The sequence below is a fragment of the Gracilinanus agilis genome, chromosome 3, assembly GCF_016433145.1.
Source record: "Gracilinanus agilis isolate LMUSP501 chromosome 3, AgileGrace, whole genome shotgun sequence".
NCBI lineage: Eukaryota > Metazoa > Chordata > Mammalia > Didelphimorphia > Didelphidae > Gracilinanus > Gracilinanus agilis.
The window spans coordinates 162965427-162982736 of record NC_058132.1 but is presented as its reverse complement, the minus strand read 5'-3'; the positions used below and the strand labels follow the sequence as shown (position 1 = coordinate 162982736).

General features: G+C 40.5%; 1 protein-coding gene across 1 annotated transcript; it reads left to right on the top strand.

Annotated features, from left to right (window-relative positions):
• The first annotated feature begins 366 nt into the window (after window positions 1-366).
• LOC123241301 (WD repeat domain phosphoinositide-interacting protein 2-like) lies at window positions 367-1652 on the top strand. The gene has a single exon (XM_044668980.1). The coding sequence runs from the start codon at window positions 543-545 to the stop codon at window positions 1650-1652; it is 1110 nt and encodes a 369-aa protein (XP_044524915.1). The 5' UTR covers window positions 367-542.
• The last annotated feature ends 15658 nt before the right edge of the window (window positions 1653-17310 follow it).

Here is a 17310-nt window from a genome sequence, read left to right as displayed (position 1 = left end):
CAGAAAAAGCTGCAAAGATCTGCATAAACTGATGCAGAGAGAAATAAGCAGAACTGGAAGAACATCATACACAGTAACAGTAATATTGTACAATAATCAACTATAAAAACTTGGCCACTTTCAGCAATCCAATGATCTGAGACAATCTTGAAAGACTTATGATGGGGAAGGCTATCCACCTCTAGAGAAAGAAGTGTAGGAGTTGGATGGATGCAGATCAAAGCATACTATCTTTCACATTAGTGTATTTACGATTTTATTTTGGGTTTTGTATGAGTATTTTCTTACAATAATGACCAATATGGTTGTGTGTTTTACATGATAATAATAATAAAAAAAGAATACCTAGCAGAAGTTGGAGCAGCGAGCGGCGGCGGCGGCAGTAGAAGCAGTAGCAACCACAACCACAGCAGCTGGAGGACCCACGACGCAGGAGACGACAACGACGGCGGCGGAGAGAGGGGCCTGGAGCCGACCCTGACTCCCTCGTCTCTCCCGTCCCGGGAGGTAGAGCGCCCGAGCCCAGGCCCCCCCTCTCAGCCATGAACCTGGCCAGTCAGAGCGGGGAGGCCGGCTCCAGCCAGCTGCTCTTCGCCAACTTCAACCAGGACAACACATCCTTAGCTGTTGGGAGTAAATCTGGTTACAAATTCTTCTCCCTTTCTTCTGTGGATAAGCTGGAACAGATTTATGAATGTACTGATACAGAAGACGTGTGTATTGTGGAAAGATTGTTTTCAAGTAGCCTGGTGGCCATTGTTAGCCTCAAAGCTCCACGAAAACTAAAAGTCTGCCATTTTAAGAAGGGGACTGAAATATGCAATTATAGCTATTCCAATACAATATTGGCAGTCAAATTGAATAGACAGAGGTTGATAGTATGCCTAGAAGAATGTCTATACATACACAATATTCGTGATATGAAGGTACTGCATACAATCAGGGAAACTCCCCCAAACCCTGCAGGTTTGTGTGCACTGTCAATAAACAATGACAACTGTTACTTGGCTTATCCTGGGAGTGCAACTATTGGAGAAGTACAAGTCTTTGACACCATTAATTTGAGGGCTGCTAATATGATACCAGCTCATGATAGTCCCCTAGCAGCTTTGGCTTTTGATGCAAGTGGTACCAAACTTGCCACAGCTTCTGAGAAGGGAACTGTTATTAGAGTATTTTCCATTCCAGAAGGACAGAAAATCTTTGAGTTCCGGAGAGGAGTAAAGAGGTGTGTAAGCATCTGCTCTTTGGCCTTCAGCATGGATGGAATGTTCCTCTCTGCTTCCAGTAACACTGAAACAGTGCACATCTTCAAACTTGAGACTGTGAAAGAGAAACCTCAGGAGGAACCCACTACCTGGACTGGTTACTTTGGGAAAGTTCTTATGGCCTCTACTAGCTATTTGCCCTCCCAAGTAACGGAAATGTTTAACCAGGGAAGAGCATTTGCTACTGTCAGACTACCATTCTGCGGTCACAAAAATATCTGTTCACTTGCCACAATTCAGAAGATTCCCCGATTATTAGTAGGAGCTTCTGATGGTTACTTATATATGTACAACCTGGATCCTCAGGAAGGAGGGGAATGCACCCTGATGAAACAACACAACCTTTTGAAAGAAATAGAGGAGGAAAAATTTTTCCTAGACTGAGACATACTTCCTTCAACATGATCACTTGGAGTGAACCCCACCACATTTCACTTCTGAGTGGTACATAATTAATGAATGAATTGCTCTTGTTAGTAGGACATAGTGACTGTGCCTAGCTATTGCTAGGCTACACCAATGAGGTAGCTTCCTGAAGTCTGGCTCCTCACTCAGCTGCTGTGCCTCTTAGCAAACTCTACAATGGATTCTGTGGACCTCTCTGGTAATTCTTTGACCTTGAAGTTTACAAGGTCAAAACCTGGTCTTTCATCTCAGATTCCCTCACAATCAGGAAAGAAGACACAACCAAGGGAAGCAGCATCATGAGTTTGACCAGCCATTGGATATATGTACAAGGGCTCACAGGACTCCATCAAACTTTGAACAGGTTCACCAGACCTCCACACTGATTACTATCAGCAGGCAGACACATTGCACATTCATCATGGACTGAACATTGGCCAGTCTCCCTGAGAGACCATCCTTATCTGACAGGGGATGCATTTTGAACATACTGTCCTTATCCAGGGTACTGGGGAAGTTGTCCATTTGTTTTCCTAGTGCCATATAGGGAAGTGTCAATGTAATTTTTTTAAATATACATTTTTTGAGAATCATAGATTAAATTTTTATCTTGATACTGTGAATATCTGTTTTGCTCTGAATGTTTAATAATTTCACTGTTGCTCTCCTCCATGTATATGCTTGCTTCTGTTCAGTTCTGCTTCTGTTCAGTTTTGTAAAAATTCTTTTTAACCCATGTCTTCTGTCTTAGAATTGATACTAAGTATTGGTTTCAAGGCAGAAGAGTGGTAAGGGCAGGCACTGGATGTTAACTGACTTGTTTTAGGGTCACTCATTTGGGAATTGACTGAGGCCAGATTTGAACTCGGGTCCTCCCATCTCCATACCTGACTCCACTGAGCCACCTTGTTTGCCTGCATTTGTGTACATTTCAAGAACTTGTTTTATTGATCATTTCTGGGCTGGTTCAGGCAGGTATCTTTTCAGAGTTGGAGTTAGCCCCTGTGGCTATCAGCAAACTCTGCTATAGTACTATACTTGATGGGTCTTTTCACCTTTGGATACTTATCTCATTCATGAAGTAGAGTTGAAGCCAACTTGCTAGAAATCAAGAAGCAATACAATCCCGATCAGAAATTTCTCCAAACAGATAATTAATCTGGAAGAATGAGAAACAAAGAACCTAACCATAAAAAGCTTTCCTGGTGGCAAGGATGCCCAAGACACATACAAAAAGAAAAAAAATGAAAAGATAAGGAAAAGACATTAACAGCTTGCTGCAAGAGGTATAAATGCCCAAGCAACAAACTCACTGAAAATTAGAATGGACTAAATAGAAGCTGATGATTCCAAAGTCAAAAGACTGGGGGGGAAAATGTGAAGTGTCTCATAGCAAAAACAACTGACTTGGAAAAATAGATTGAAGAGAAGAACCTTAATCTTTGGACCATCTGAATACTGAGACCCAAAAAAAAAAGCCTAAACAGATCTGTCTTAGATCTCTTAGAACAGGGGTCGGCAACCTTTTTGGCCGTGAGAGCCATAAATGCCTGCAGAAGGAGGGGGATGGAGGCGGGAGGTGCTGGAATATGAGGTGGGGGCTGAAGACCCCCACCCCCCCCCCGGGGCACATCCTGGGGCTCTGCCCGCACTGGCAGGTCGGGAGGTGGAGCCAGATATGGCTCAAGAGCCATACGTTGCTGACCCCTGTCTTAGAACTAGTGTGCAAAGTGGAAAGTACTGGTTACTGATAGGAAGAAACAACAAAATGAAAACTTCCAGGAACATCATGGACAAAAATCAAAGCTACTAAGTCAGAAGTAATGCAAGCAGCCAGAAAGAATTCAAACACCAAGGGTCCAGTCAAGATTACATGTGATTTTAGCAGTCGCTACTGCTTAACACAAGCATATGGACTTAAAGCCAAGAATAACTTAACCAAAACTAAATAGAATATTCAGAGAGAAAAAATGAACCTTGAATGGCAATAGAGGACTTGAGAATCGCATTGAAACAGGAAGAAAAAGAAAAAGACAAATGTGAATGAACGATAAGGGACAAAACAAGAATAAACTGCCTACATTCAAATATGAAGAGATGATACACAAATGTGTCCCCTCTTATCAGAGGTGATAGTAATTATACACAAGGCCTAGAAGTGGTTCTGTTATGTCTTTTTAATCCTTACCTTCCCTCTTGGAGTCAATACTGTGTATTGGCTCCAAGGCAGAAGAGTGGTAAAGGGTAGGCAATGGGGGTCAAGTGACTTGCCTAGGGTCACATAGCTAGGAAGTGTCTGAGACCAGATTTGAACCTCCTGTCTCTAGGCCTGCCTCTCAATCCACTGAGCTACCCAGCTGCCCCTTCTGTTATGTCTTAATGATCTTAAAAGAAGAATGGAAAGAGAAGAGTAATACAGTAGAAACAAAGGGAAAGGAAGATTAGGGGAAATCTCATTAAAATGGGAAAGCAGATTTTTACAAAAAGGGATAGGGGGAACAGCTGAAGAGTACAGACAAATGCAATTAGGTACAGAAGTACATTTAACAGTGAAGTAGAAGAATAAGGGGAGGGGGGAAAATTGATCCTAAAGGATTTACAAACAGCTCTTTTTGAGTTGGCAGAGAATGGGGAATCTGAGGAAATTTCCATAAATTAGAGAATGAACAAGTTATGGTATGTAAATGTAGTCAAGTTTTCTTAAAGTTGTGCTGTAAGAAATAATGTAGGGACTGGTTTCAGAGAATTCTATTAATCATACACCATTATCTGTTCAACCATTCCCCCACTGACACACAGTTAATAAATGCTGTGTACCTTTATTTCCATTTCTTAGAACAGAGTTCATGGTAAATATCTTTTAAAGTCTCATGCTTATGGGAAATCACAGTTCAATCATTCCCTCCTCCACCCAAACAGTTATGCAGATTCAATAAAGAATATTTTATTGCGTTTTAAAAAAAAAAAAAAAAAAAAAAAAAAAAAGAATACCTAAGGTTCTTTCCAGATCAAAATTTCTATGATTATATGTTGTTTAATCATTTTCAGTTGTGTCTGACTCTTTGTAACTCCAATTGGGATTTTCTTGGCAAAGATACTAGAGTGGATTGGCCATTTCATTCTCCAGTTCATTTTATATATGAAGAAAATGAGGCAAACAGAGTTAAGTGACTTGTCCAGGGTCACACAGCTAGTAAATGTCTGAGACCAAATTTGAACTCAGGTCTTTCTCATTCTAGGGCTAACACTTTATCCACTGCACCACCTACCTGCCCATGATTATATGATCCTCCATCTTACCTTTTCCTACTTTTTAATACATTTAATGCATTCTCTCTGCTGATCAGAAGTCATGCCTTCCTCAGCACATAACAGATTGCACCTTTCCCACTCAATCCAAGTGGGAGCTGGGTTACATACATGTACGTGTTGTCTCCTCCAATAGAAGGTAAGCTCCTTAGGAACAGGGCATGTTCCACTTTTGCCTTGGCATCTCATTCTTGGGTCCCTGGGGCAAAAAGAGAAAATTAAGCTTTCCAGGGGCAGGGTTACCCCAGGGAGGGTGAAGGCAGTGGAGTTATAGCAATTGATACTGTGCCATCAGTTATACTGAGATTTTAGACTAGATTCAGTCTGATTTAAAAGAATACAAAGAGCTGTTGATTCACATTTATAAAAGGCTTTCTTTGCAATAAATTTGTACGGTTGGCACTTTTTTCATCATCTCCATTTTACAGATGAAGAAGCTTGACTTCATTAGGGTCATCTAGCTAATGTCAAAGCAGGAACAAACATATTTTTGAGGGGCTTCAGAAGACATCTGATCAATCCCATTCTTTTTTTTTTTTAATTGGAAAATTTGTTCTGCTTTATTCTTCATATTGTTAACAAGGTTTTTTTTAACATTTATTAATATTCATTTTTAACATGGTTACATGATTCATGTAACCTTTCCCCTTCAACCCCCCCTCCTGCACCCCCACCCACCCATGGCCGATGCACATTTCCACTAGTTTTGTCATGTGTCCTTGATCAAGACCAATTTCCAAATTGTTGGTAGTTGCATTGGTGTGGTAGTTTCGAGTCCACACCCTCAATCATGTCCACCCCGACCCATGCGTTCATCAATCCCATTCTTGAATAGGAGCCTCCTCTGCAACATACTCAATGAAGGGTCATCCAGCCTCCATCTTTAGACAATAACAATAACAACAACAGCTAACATTTATATAGTATCTACTACATGCTAAGTGCTTTACAATTATTATCTCTGATATTTGCAACAACCTTGGGAGGTAGGTACTATTATTATCCCCATTTTACATATGAAGAAACTAAGGAAAACAGCACTTCCTGACATCTACTGCACCACCTAGCTACCAGTGACAGAGAATCCACTACCTACAGAGACAACCCATTTTACCTTTAGGACATCTCTATTTGTTGATGTGTTTTCCATAATATCAATCTAAAAATATATTTCTCTGAAACTTCTCCCCAGTCTTTCTACTTCTGCCCTCTGGAGTCAATCAAAATAAATAAAATTCCTCTTGTATATATTAGTTATTCAAACATAGGAAGGCAACTATCAATCCCTTCTCCTCCCCAAGTCCTGTTCTCCAGGCTAAATATCATGAGTTCTTACAACTGATTTTCATATGGCATGGTATTGATCCTTCTTACTTATTCTTTTAGCTTCCTCTGGATAGACTCCAGTTTGTTAGTGCCTTTAAAAAAATTCTTTACCTTCTGACTTAGAATCATTATTAAATATTGGTTCCAAGGTAGAAAAATGGTAAAGGTAGGTAATGAGTATTAAATGACTTGCTCAGGGTCATACAGCTAGTCAATGTCTGAGGTCAAGTTTGAATCCAAGGCTTCCCATCTCTAGCCCTAGCTCTTTATCCACTGAGCCTTATTGATTTCTTTTAAATATAGCACTCAGAGGCGAACATACTTTAGATGTAGTCAGATCTTGGCAAGGTATAGTGAAACTATTATTTCCTTCTTTCAGACATTAGGCCTCTACCAATAAAGCCAAACTTTTCACATCAGATTTTTTTTTTTAATTTCCATGACTCACTGTTCTAATTTGAGCCAATCCAACAAACACCAACCATGTGAAAGGCATTGTGTTAGGCACTGAGAATTTAAAAACAAACTGACAAATACTCCCTGCCTTCAAGGAACCTCAGTTCTACTAAGGTGATACAACATGTAAATGGTTAATTATGTACATGATAACTTGGGGAAAAGGAAGATGATCAGCAAAAGCTTCTTGTAGAAGATGGCACGTGAGCTGAATGCATTCTAAGAATGTTCAAAGGCAAAAAGCAAGAGATAAGAGTTCAGAGTTTTTAAGAACAGTAACTATTCCAGTTTGGTTAGTGAAAGTGCTAGCAAAGTGGTCTAGAACTAAATTCCCTTCTCTCTTTTGTGCCTTAGAATCCTTGGTTTTCTTCCAGATTCAGCTCAAGTGCCCTTCTTCCCATCATTCCTACAATTTGTTTATTAATTAATAGTTTAGTTAAGTGTTACAGAAATCCAAATTCCATTATATGAGCATCTAACCAGCTTTGCAGATTTCTCTCTCTGTTCTGAAAGCCCTCACCCGCAATAAGCAGCAAGGATTCAAATGCCACCTAGACCCTATATATGTACATGTGCATGCATACCTTCATTCCTTCCATTATTCAGAAGATAGTTCCATTAGTCTGCCAGGCTGTCATTATCAATCCTTGATTTCTCATTAGTTTAGTGAGTGCTGAGCCTTTAAACTACATACCTATTCAATATAGAGGGGGCTTCAGATGGTAGGGGGACTTTGAGAAGCCATCACAAGAGGAGAGCCCTACCTTTGGTAGAGATGGCTACCAAAGCCATCAGAGCCACAAACGTGAAGGGAGCTGGCTCGGAAAGTGTGCCTTGACTTCCAGGGCTTGCAACGCCAGAGGCAACTAAGAGCACACTCCTTCTGGGGAGATCATTCTTTCTTTAGTGAGCTAAAATCTTATCTCACTCCCATTTGAAGAGTTTCTTTATTCTTATGTGTTTTTTTGGTTTGTTTAATCTGTGTAACTTTGCTGTCTTGCGTTAATAAAGAGGCTTTCTGGAAATTCATGATGATCTTTTGTTTAACTCTGATGGGAGCAAACTAAATTGGTAATAAGCTAAGTATTATCCAACCTTAAAGAGCAACAGGAAAAATAGTATTGTTTCTCCCTGCCCAAGAGTACCCTTATACTACCAATATCTGAGGTGTAGTGGGTAAATGTAATTCTAGACCAATACCGTTTTTGGGGATGGGACAGGAGACACATACTCAGTCACAATCTTCCTTCTGCTCCCTACAAAGGCATTTATTATCTATATAATTTGTAGAAATTATAGTCTCCAGTAGAGAAGGGTAAACCAGTATATAAGATCAGGTCTGTCTATCTATCTATCTATCTATCTATCTATCTATCTATCTATCTATCTATATTTGCCATTCATGAGCTAAGCCATCTTTATATTAAGTAGCAATCACATATAACCTCTAAATGTGTATATATATATGCATATATAGATGAGTTAACATAGTGTGTATATATGCTTTATATTTATATATACACACATGTATATTCACATACATATCATACATATGGTTCGATGTTCCTCAGAATTGGCAGAGTTGGCAGAATGGAGTTGCCAATCACTACAACTTCTTCTTCTCACTAATAATGGAAGGCCTCTCTGCTAATGAGACCTATTGTCACTTCTAGACCCTTCCTCTCCCACCATCACTCAGTAAATTCTTCTCCCTTGAGGTTCAATTCAATCCTGATTTATCAACAAATCAAGATTTGGGTATCTTTTCTATTGATCCCCAAGACATATTCTTTCCTTCCACAATGACTTCAGTGACTAGCCCACAGTTTTGTTCTCCAATTCAAATATTGCCTTCATAGTAGGGAACTTAGACATGCATAGTGATACTCCATTAAGTACACCTAACATTATCAGTTCCTTTATTTACTGAAATCCTATGACCTACTCTTCTTCTGTACCTAAACTACACATAGAGATGATCATGGCCTTGGTCTTGCCATTTACTACAAGTTTTCTGCTTGTGTTCATGAATAAAAAAATTCTTTGATCATAATCTTTTATTGTTTCATTATTCCCTTTGACTTGTGATCCCTAATTGTGTTCTTCATCCATACCATGACCTCCAGTCTTTCCATTCCTTGGTTCTTTGTCATGTCATCACACCTAATCTCATCCCCTATCCTTGAGCGAATTGGTTTAATTCTATATTATCATCTAGATTCCAACCCCTCACATCCTTGTACTATCACTGACCCTTCCTTGCCAAACTCCAGCCTTAGATTGCTCCAATCAATTGCAGTCTCCATTCCTGTTTGCATAGTACTACTGGAGTTTGAGAAAATCATGACACTATACTAACTTGATCTGTTATAAATTTATATTTTCTAATTTCAAGTGGGCATCCATTTCAGCAAGAGAACCCTTTTACACCTCCTTAAGTGATTTGCTGCCTGGCTCACCACAAGGGCTATTCCCAACCTTTGCATCTCTCCTCTGGCTTCCCAAAGCAGCCCTTCCAACTATCTTCTCAGCTGGGACCTTGCATTATATATAACTTAAAACAATTAGGGCCCTTTGCCAAGAGCTTCCTTTTCTCTTTCCCTCCTTATCTCCCATTATGTCTGTGTCCTTCTCCAAGTTCTCTTTCACCCCTGTCTCAGTTGAAGTGGCCCTTCTTTTTGGGAAGACCTTCATGCACAAGGGATCCCATTCCATCCCATCTTCTCCAAAATATTATTCACTTTATCATCTCTACTATCTCACTAATCTTCAATCTCTCCCAATCAAGGAACTATTCCCCCTCTCCCCCCACAGAAATGCCCAAGGCTCCCCAGCTGTTAAAACTTTCACATTTCTATGACATTGCTCTCCTCTAGTCCTTTTATCTGTCTAGACCAGGGGTCGGCAACATATGGCTCTTGAGCCATATCTGGCTCCACCTCCCGACCAGCCAGTCTGGGCAGAGCCCCAGGATGTGCCCCACGGGGCCCTTCAGCTCCCACCCCATATTCCAGCACCTTCTGCCTCCATCCTCCTCCTTCCACTTGCGTTTATGGCTCTCACCACCAAAAAAGTTGCTGACCGTTGCTATAGACATTCCTTCCTAGTCTCTCTTGACTTTTTCACCTCCACACAAGCAACCTTCTTTCCTTGGATATGCTTCATTACCTGTAGCCCACTCCTCCAAATGGAGAATTCCTATTTAGGATCATCATTTTAGAATATACCATGACCACCATGTTCACTCCTCTTCCAGCTCCATTCTTTCTATCTGGACTTTTGCACTTTGCACTTTTTACTTTGCCCACCTCACTTTTCCAGTTCCTATTTATTCCTTCCTCTGTGATTAGAATGTAAGAGCCTTGAGTCAGTCAGTCAATAAGCCTTTATAACATGCCTACTCTATTTCAGGCCAGCTAAGTGGTACAGTGCTGAGCCTGAAATCGAGAAGACTCATTCTCCTAAGTTCAAATTTGACCTCAGACACTTCCTAGCTGTGTGATCCTGGGCATTTAACTGTTTGTTTCAGTTTCCTCATCTGTAAAATGAGTTGGTGACAGCAGTGGTAAACCACCTCAGTATCTTTGCCAAGAAAATCCCAAATGGGGTCAGAGTTGGACATGACTAAGATGATTGAACAACGATATTTCAAGCCCTTTACTAAGGGCTGGGGATATAAAGAAAAGCAAAAAAAAATAGCCTTTGTTCTAGAGGAGCTCACAGTCTGATGAAACATGCAAAGGGCTCTGTATAAACTCTATATACAGGGTAAGTGGGAAATAATCTCAAAGGAAAGGATCTAAGATTAAAAAGGCCTAGAAAAGGTTTGTTGTAGAAGATAAGACTTTAGCTGAAACTTGAAGGAAGCCTGGCCTGAAGTTAGGAGGCAAAGATGAGAAGAGACGAAGTTTGTGATATGGAGAGAAGCTAACAAAAATGCTTGGTCAGAAGATGGAGCATCACACACAAGGACCAGCAAGGAGACCAATGCCACTGGATCACAGAGTGCAAGATTATCTGAAATCAGATCTTCCTGACTCCAGGCCCAGAACTCTATTCACTAGAATACCTCACTGCCTTTATAATTGCAAAACTAAATCTCATTTTTATCTCTCAACAACAATAGGCACAAGTACTATTAAACTTACTTAAAAGTTTAGAAACTATTTTTCAGAGATGAAGTATTCCCACCCAACCCCCCAGTTACTTATAGCTAGTAACAGAATTGGGATTTAAATCCAGACCTTTAGACTTCAATTCCAGTGGTCTTTCCACCATACCAGTTAAGATACAATTTAGCATTTCAACTCAATTCAGCAAACATTTATTTATTTTGTAATGTTTTATTCTTTCTCACTTACATGTAAATACAATTTTGGGGGTTCATTTTCCAACATTTCGAGTTCCACATTTTTTCCCTCCCTCCTTCCACTCTACCTTCCCTGAGAGAGTGAGCGATTTGTTATTGGTTATCATGTGCTATTATATAAAACACATTTTGATATTTGTCATATTGTAGAATACATGCACACACATACACATACATACAACCCATCACGAAGAAAATAAAGTGAAGAGAGGTCTGCTTCCATCTGCATTCAGACTCCATCAGTTCTTTCTCTGGTGGTGGATAGCATTATTCATCATAAACCCTTTGGGATTGTCTTAGATCATTTTGCTGAAAAGAACTAAGTCATTCACATTTGTTCATCATACATTATTGCTGTTGCTGTTCTGGTTCTGCTCACTTCATTCGGCATCAGTTCAGGTAATTCTTCCTAGGTTTTTCTAAAATCCTCCTGCTCAACATTTCTTATAGGACAACAGTATTCATATGCCACAACTTGTTCAGCACCCCCTAAGTGATGGCCATTGCCTACATTTCTAATTCTTTGCCACCAGAAAAAGAGCTGCTAGAAATATTTTTTAACAAATAGGTCCTCCCTCTGCTTTTTAAAAATTTCTATGGGATACAGATCTAGTAGTGGTATTTCAGCAAACATGAATTAAGCATTTACTATGTGAAAGAGCATGATGTTAAGCACTAGGGATACAAAAACAAGAACAGTCCCTGTCCTCATGAAGTTTTCATTCTACTCTTGAAGGCCCATGGCATGATAATAATAGCTAGCATTCAAATATGGCTTTAAGGTTTGCAGAGTGCTTTACACATGTTAACTCATGCTATTCTCAGCACAATCCTGGGGGAATGAAGTGCTGTTATTATCCCTATTTTACCAATAAGGAAACTGAAGCAAACAAAGGTTAGGTGATTTGCCCAAGACCACACAGTTAGGCAGTGACCAAGACAAAATTTCAAGACTCTTAAGTCCTATACTCATTCACAGAATCACCTGGCTGCTTCTCTGGCTCTACATGATAGCGACAGGGGCTTGATCTGTGATTTTTATTGACAAAAAAGAATTTGCAGGTGAAGAAACTTCTATAAATGGTGGTTAGTCCATTCTCTATAGCTTTATAGTCTGGGAAGTTTGTCTGGATCACTGAGAAGTTAAATAACTTGTCTAGGGTCACACAGCCAATGTGTAGCAGAGACAGGGACCAGCAGATACAAAATATACAATGTAATTTCAAGAACTTCAGGGTCTAAGAGAGAAAGCTAGACTAGAGTTAGGAGCCCAGAGTTTCTAGTACTACCATCAATACTGACATTAAGCAAATTACCTGATTTAGGCTTCATTTTCCTCATCTATAAAAATGCTAAGTGTGTACAATTGGTGAGAGTTGAATAAATTCTTCTTGGACATCTCCAGCTATGCCATGTTCCACTCAGGCCTTTACTACTTCCCATCCCAACCAGAAAATGGAACTTTACCTTTGAAAACACCCTGAGCTTTAATAATCCAACTTTGGCCTTAAATTCACTCCATTTTAGTTTTCCATAATACTCCCTAAACAGACATCTCTAGTGATGCCACTGTTTATGTGCTCTTCTCCCTTTCTGGTTCTCTTTTATATAATGCCTTTTCCCATTTAGAATGTAAGCTCCTTGAGAGCAATGACTGTCTTGTTTTTATTTTTATTTTTATCCTCTTAGCATAGGACCTGGAACATAGCATATACCTGATAAAGGTTCTATCTGCTCTCTCTTTCTCTCTCTCTCTCTCTCTCTCTCTCTCTCTCTCTCTCTCTCTCTCTATCTTCATTTGTCTGTCTATCTATCTGTCTATCCATTTGTCTGTCTGCCTCTATCTATGTATCTATCTATCTATGTATCTATGTATCTATCTATGTATCTATCTATGTATCTATCTATCTATCTATATCTATCTATCTATCTATCTAATCTGTAACCTTTGGCTCAAAGGGCCAATTGCATAAGATTGTTTTCATGGGCAGAGATTGATTAATCAATGCTCTAAGCCTAGAGTTGATGTGAACTGGGAAGAAGAAAGATTCTGGACTTCTAGCTTTCTGTTTTAAGAAGGAAGATACTTAGTAGTTTTAGTCTCCCTTCAAGTTGAAGGGAGAGAAAGTAAGTTTGGGATGGAGCTAGGAGGCTCAGTGGATTGAGAGTCAGGTCCAGAGACAGGAGGTCCTGAGTTCATATCTGACACTTCCTGTGTGACCCAGGACAAGTCACTTAATCCCCATTGCCAGGCCCTTATCACTCTTCTGCCTTAGAACCAATATATATTATTGATTTTAAAATGGAAGGTAAGAGTTAAAAAAAGTAAGCTTGGACTAAGGATGTGATCAAGGTGCCAGCTCTTCTGTATGTTGGCTTCTTAGTTATTTCTCTCTCTTGATGTACTTGAAGGAAATTTGGAATGACATGACTTCTCACTCGAAGCTGGAAGCCAGAGGTCCAGGATCTTTCTCCCAAGCTTTCACCAACTCTGCCTCTCCCAGTGGGTGGGTGGGTGGGGGGGCATTAAATAATCAATTTCCACTAATGAGGAAAGGAAGTTACAAACCAATGGGCTTTGAGGCTCAGCTTATATTCCTTTCCTGGACCAAAACTTTGCAGTTCCTTGCAAAGATCAACTGAGTGAAGTTTGATACCTGTAATTATACAGTATAAATATAAATATCATAACAATATCAATAGACATGGTATAATATAGAACCCTATTGGTGAACCTATGGCACACATGCCAGAGGAGGGGGGGCTGCTCCCTCCCCCTCTCCACACATGCCTGAGGACCTTTCTATCATCACCTGCCCCTCTGTCCAGCAGCCCAATGGGCTACTTTACTCCTGTCTGGAGTAAAGTAGGGCAGAACTCACATGTGGCATGAGGGTTGTTGCAGTTTGGGCATTTTTTCTCCAAAAGGTTTGCCATTACTGATATAGAGTATCACCTGGGAGCACACTACGGTGACACTTTCTCTTTAGGTTGAAGGGAACTCTATGTCTTCTGGCTCCAAGCTGGAAGCCAGAAGTTCAGGATCTCTTTTCTCTCTAGTTTTCAGCAACTTCATCCCTCACATAGGCTTAGAGTATTGATTAATCAATCTCCATGAATGAGGAGAGCCCCCTGCAATTAGCCTTTTAAGTGAAGGGCTACATATCTATCTAAATTCTAGATAGGGTGGGGAAGCATCAATGTCATTGAATAGTACGATGCCATAAGAAATTACAAATATGAAGAATAGAAGGAAAATATTTGCATCTGCAGCTCTGGTTTCAACTCCAAAGAACAAGATACCCTAATCACTTTCATTCTCATTACCATGCTGTTAACTCAAGTCTTAGATGCCATCTCCCTCAGCCTCCTCTCCCCCTATGATTGGAGGGTAGAAGACCAAACTCCCTTCAAAGTCTTCCTTTATATAGGGTGGAGCCTGGATGTCTAGTTTATTCTTCTTTGCATTTACAGCTCTGTCTGGTTTTACCATCACCTAACAGGATGGTCCCCAGCCAAGTACTCCTGATGTTCTTTCTCTCTACTTTTCCAGCTTCTTTTATATGTTGTCTTCTTCTGTTAGATTATAAGCTCTTTGAAGGCAAAGACTCTTTTTTTTCTTATTTGTATCCCCAGCATTTTGCACAGTGCCTGGCACTTCTTATTCTGTTCTTTCTTCTTGTTCTGTTCTTTCAGTTGTATCTGACTCTTCATGACTCTATTTGGAGTTTTCTTGGCAAAGATATTGGAGTGATTTACCATTTCCTCCTCCTCCATCTTATAGATGAGGAAAATGAGACAAAAATGGTTAAATGACTTGTCCAGGGTCATATAGCTAGGACCTATTTGAATTCAGGAAGATAAGTCTTCCTGACTTCAAATCCGGCACTCTATCCACTGTGCCCCCTTAGCTGTCCTATATACGGAATACAACCACATGAATAACATGATTAACAGCAAAGGAATAACTAAAACACATAGAAGAGAGATCAGAAGGCTATAGAGATGCAAACAAGATGTTCGTGGTATTATTTTGTTAAATTAGTATACTTAAACAAATAGTTTGGAGTTTGTGATTTTTATATATATTATCTTAATTTTTGTGGATGGTTATAATTTTAAGATTACTTATAAAGTGAAGCAAAATAAAATGTGGTTTTGGTCTAACATATTTAAGTTCTCTTCTTATGCTAAGTCCAGGTGAAGTCATTCTTGTTTTTTAGAAGCAAATTTTCTGGGTAGTACTAGCTGCTTCTGGCTCAGCCCTAGCTTGGGACTGGGGCTGGGCTCATCAGGATGACTGAAAAAAGCTTCTTCTGTGCCCAATGCACAGAACAAAATCCTATACTAAGAATTTGCTGGAGCAGGATCACACAAGAAACCATGTTCCCCACAAATCAGTGCCTGAGCAAGGCGCCTCTGTCTGCAGTACAAGCCAGGATTGAGTCCCATCTAGGCTCTTTCATGCATGAGGGCAATCAAGCTCCTGGATGGCGCTGCCTGGACAGAGGCTTCAGAGGGTAGAGTTGGAACCATACCTCAGTTCTTCTAAATGACAGATGCCTTCATGTCTGTTCTGCATCCTTGGTTATACCTTAAAGAATCTGAAGGCCAGGACAAGTGACAGGAATGTGGATCCACTTATCACAATGGGGGTGAATTCGGGTTATACAGCTTCTCCCAAGTCATCCCCTCCTTCCCCCCACCCCAAGTGAGTTTGAGCTCAGAGATTAAAAGCTCATTCCCTCACAGGAAATGAAGAGCTGTTGCCAAGACCTCCGGCTGAGAAAATATGAACAAGATGCCTCGTGCTAGTTGGTGAACTCCCAGCTCTTGGGGCCTCAAGGGAGGGAGGGAGAGAGGGAAGACGGGCCCCTGTCCCAGACACTCCTATATTTGTGCCCATCAGAGGTGGAACGTGGGAAGCACCTGGCTATCCCCTGACATGCATGGAAACAAGAAATGGCCTATTCAAGGGGTGGCAAGGCAGCAAAGTGGAGTTGAAAGGGAAGTCTATTCCACATTAACCATGTGACTTTGGGTGAGTCATGGAAACTTTTCTGAGCCTCCTTATCTATAAAAATAAGGAGGTGGTTCTGGAAGTTCCCTGAGGTTTCTATTGACTCTAGAAGTCTCTGATTCTAAGTCTGGAGAGAGAAGCCAATGAAGGTCACCTACAGAACCAGAGTTTGTCCAGCCTAGTGGTTCTTAACAAGGGGAACACATTGTAGGCACTTAATAAATATTGATTGATTGACTGATTGAATTCCAAGTCAACATCCCCATTCCCACCCATCCCCACCTCAATCAACAGGGTTTAACTATCCCTCTCTCTGATGTCAGGATCATTTACAAGGTCCGGCAGCCTTTGGCTACCCCAAGGGTTCCAGGTCCAAAGCAGATTTGTGCTTTGTACAATTTTTGTACATTTTTTTCAGACACAGATCCTACCCAATGCCCTCTTAGACCATGGAAACATAAGATCATAGATTCACAGTTGGAAAAGGCCTTAGAAGCCTCTTATTTTTCAGATGAGGAAACTGAGACCCAGAGAGGTTAATTAACTTGTCTAAGGTCATGTAGGTAGACACAAGTAGAATTGAGGTGACTTTCTACTGAACTATGTGGCCTGTTGCATGATAAAATATACACTATGCCACTGCAATAGGATATTCAAGTATCATGACCCAGAATTGGAGGAGAACGAGTTGGATTGTCTTTGGGGTAGTAGAAAGCATGCTCCAAAGGAGACAATTCTAGGTCATCTCAGTACAAAGCCTCTACAGATCCTGAGGCTCAGGGCACCAAAGGTATCTGGGAGTGGAGAGGTTATGCTTTCAAAGATGGTGAGCTGACTGCCTAGACCATGCATAAGGCATCATGGAGCCTGCCTTGTACATCGTATGCACATTGTACAACATTCCACCTTGTGCAACATTCCAGTTGTGCTTCATTCTCTACCATCTTGGGATAAGTCTCTAGGACAGTTGTGAAATGAATGTTCTGCTCATCCCCCAAGGATGAACTTGCTGATCCTATTTTGCCTTCATGACTAGAGTATGAGAACTCTAAGAGATAGTGGCCCTCTGGGCATTAAAGACAGTGATCACCAACATCAATCCCATATTCAGTCACCCTACAGTCAGAGGGCAGATGGCCCTTGTCACATGATGTCCC

What these genes read in the sequence shown, in the direction of transcription:
- LOC123241301 (XM_044668980.1), top strand. Translation starts at nt 543, where the DNA reads ATGAACCTGGCCAGTCAGAGCGGGGAGGCCGGCTCCAGCCAGCTGCTC.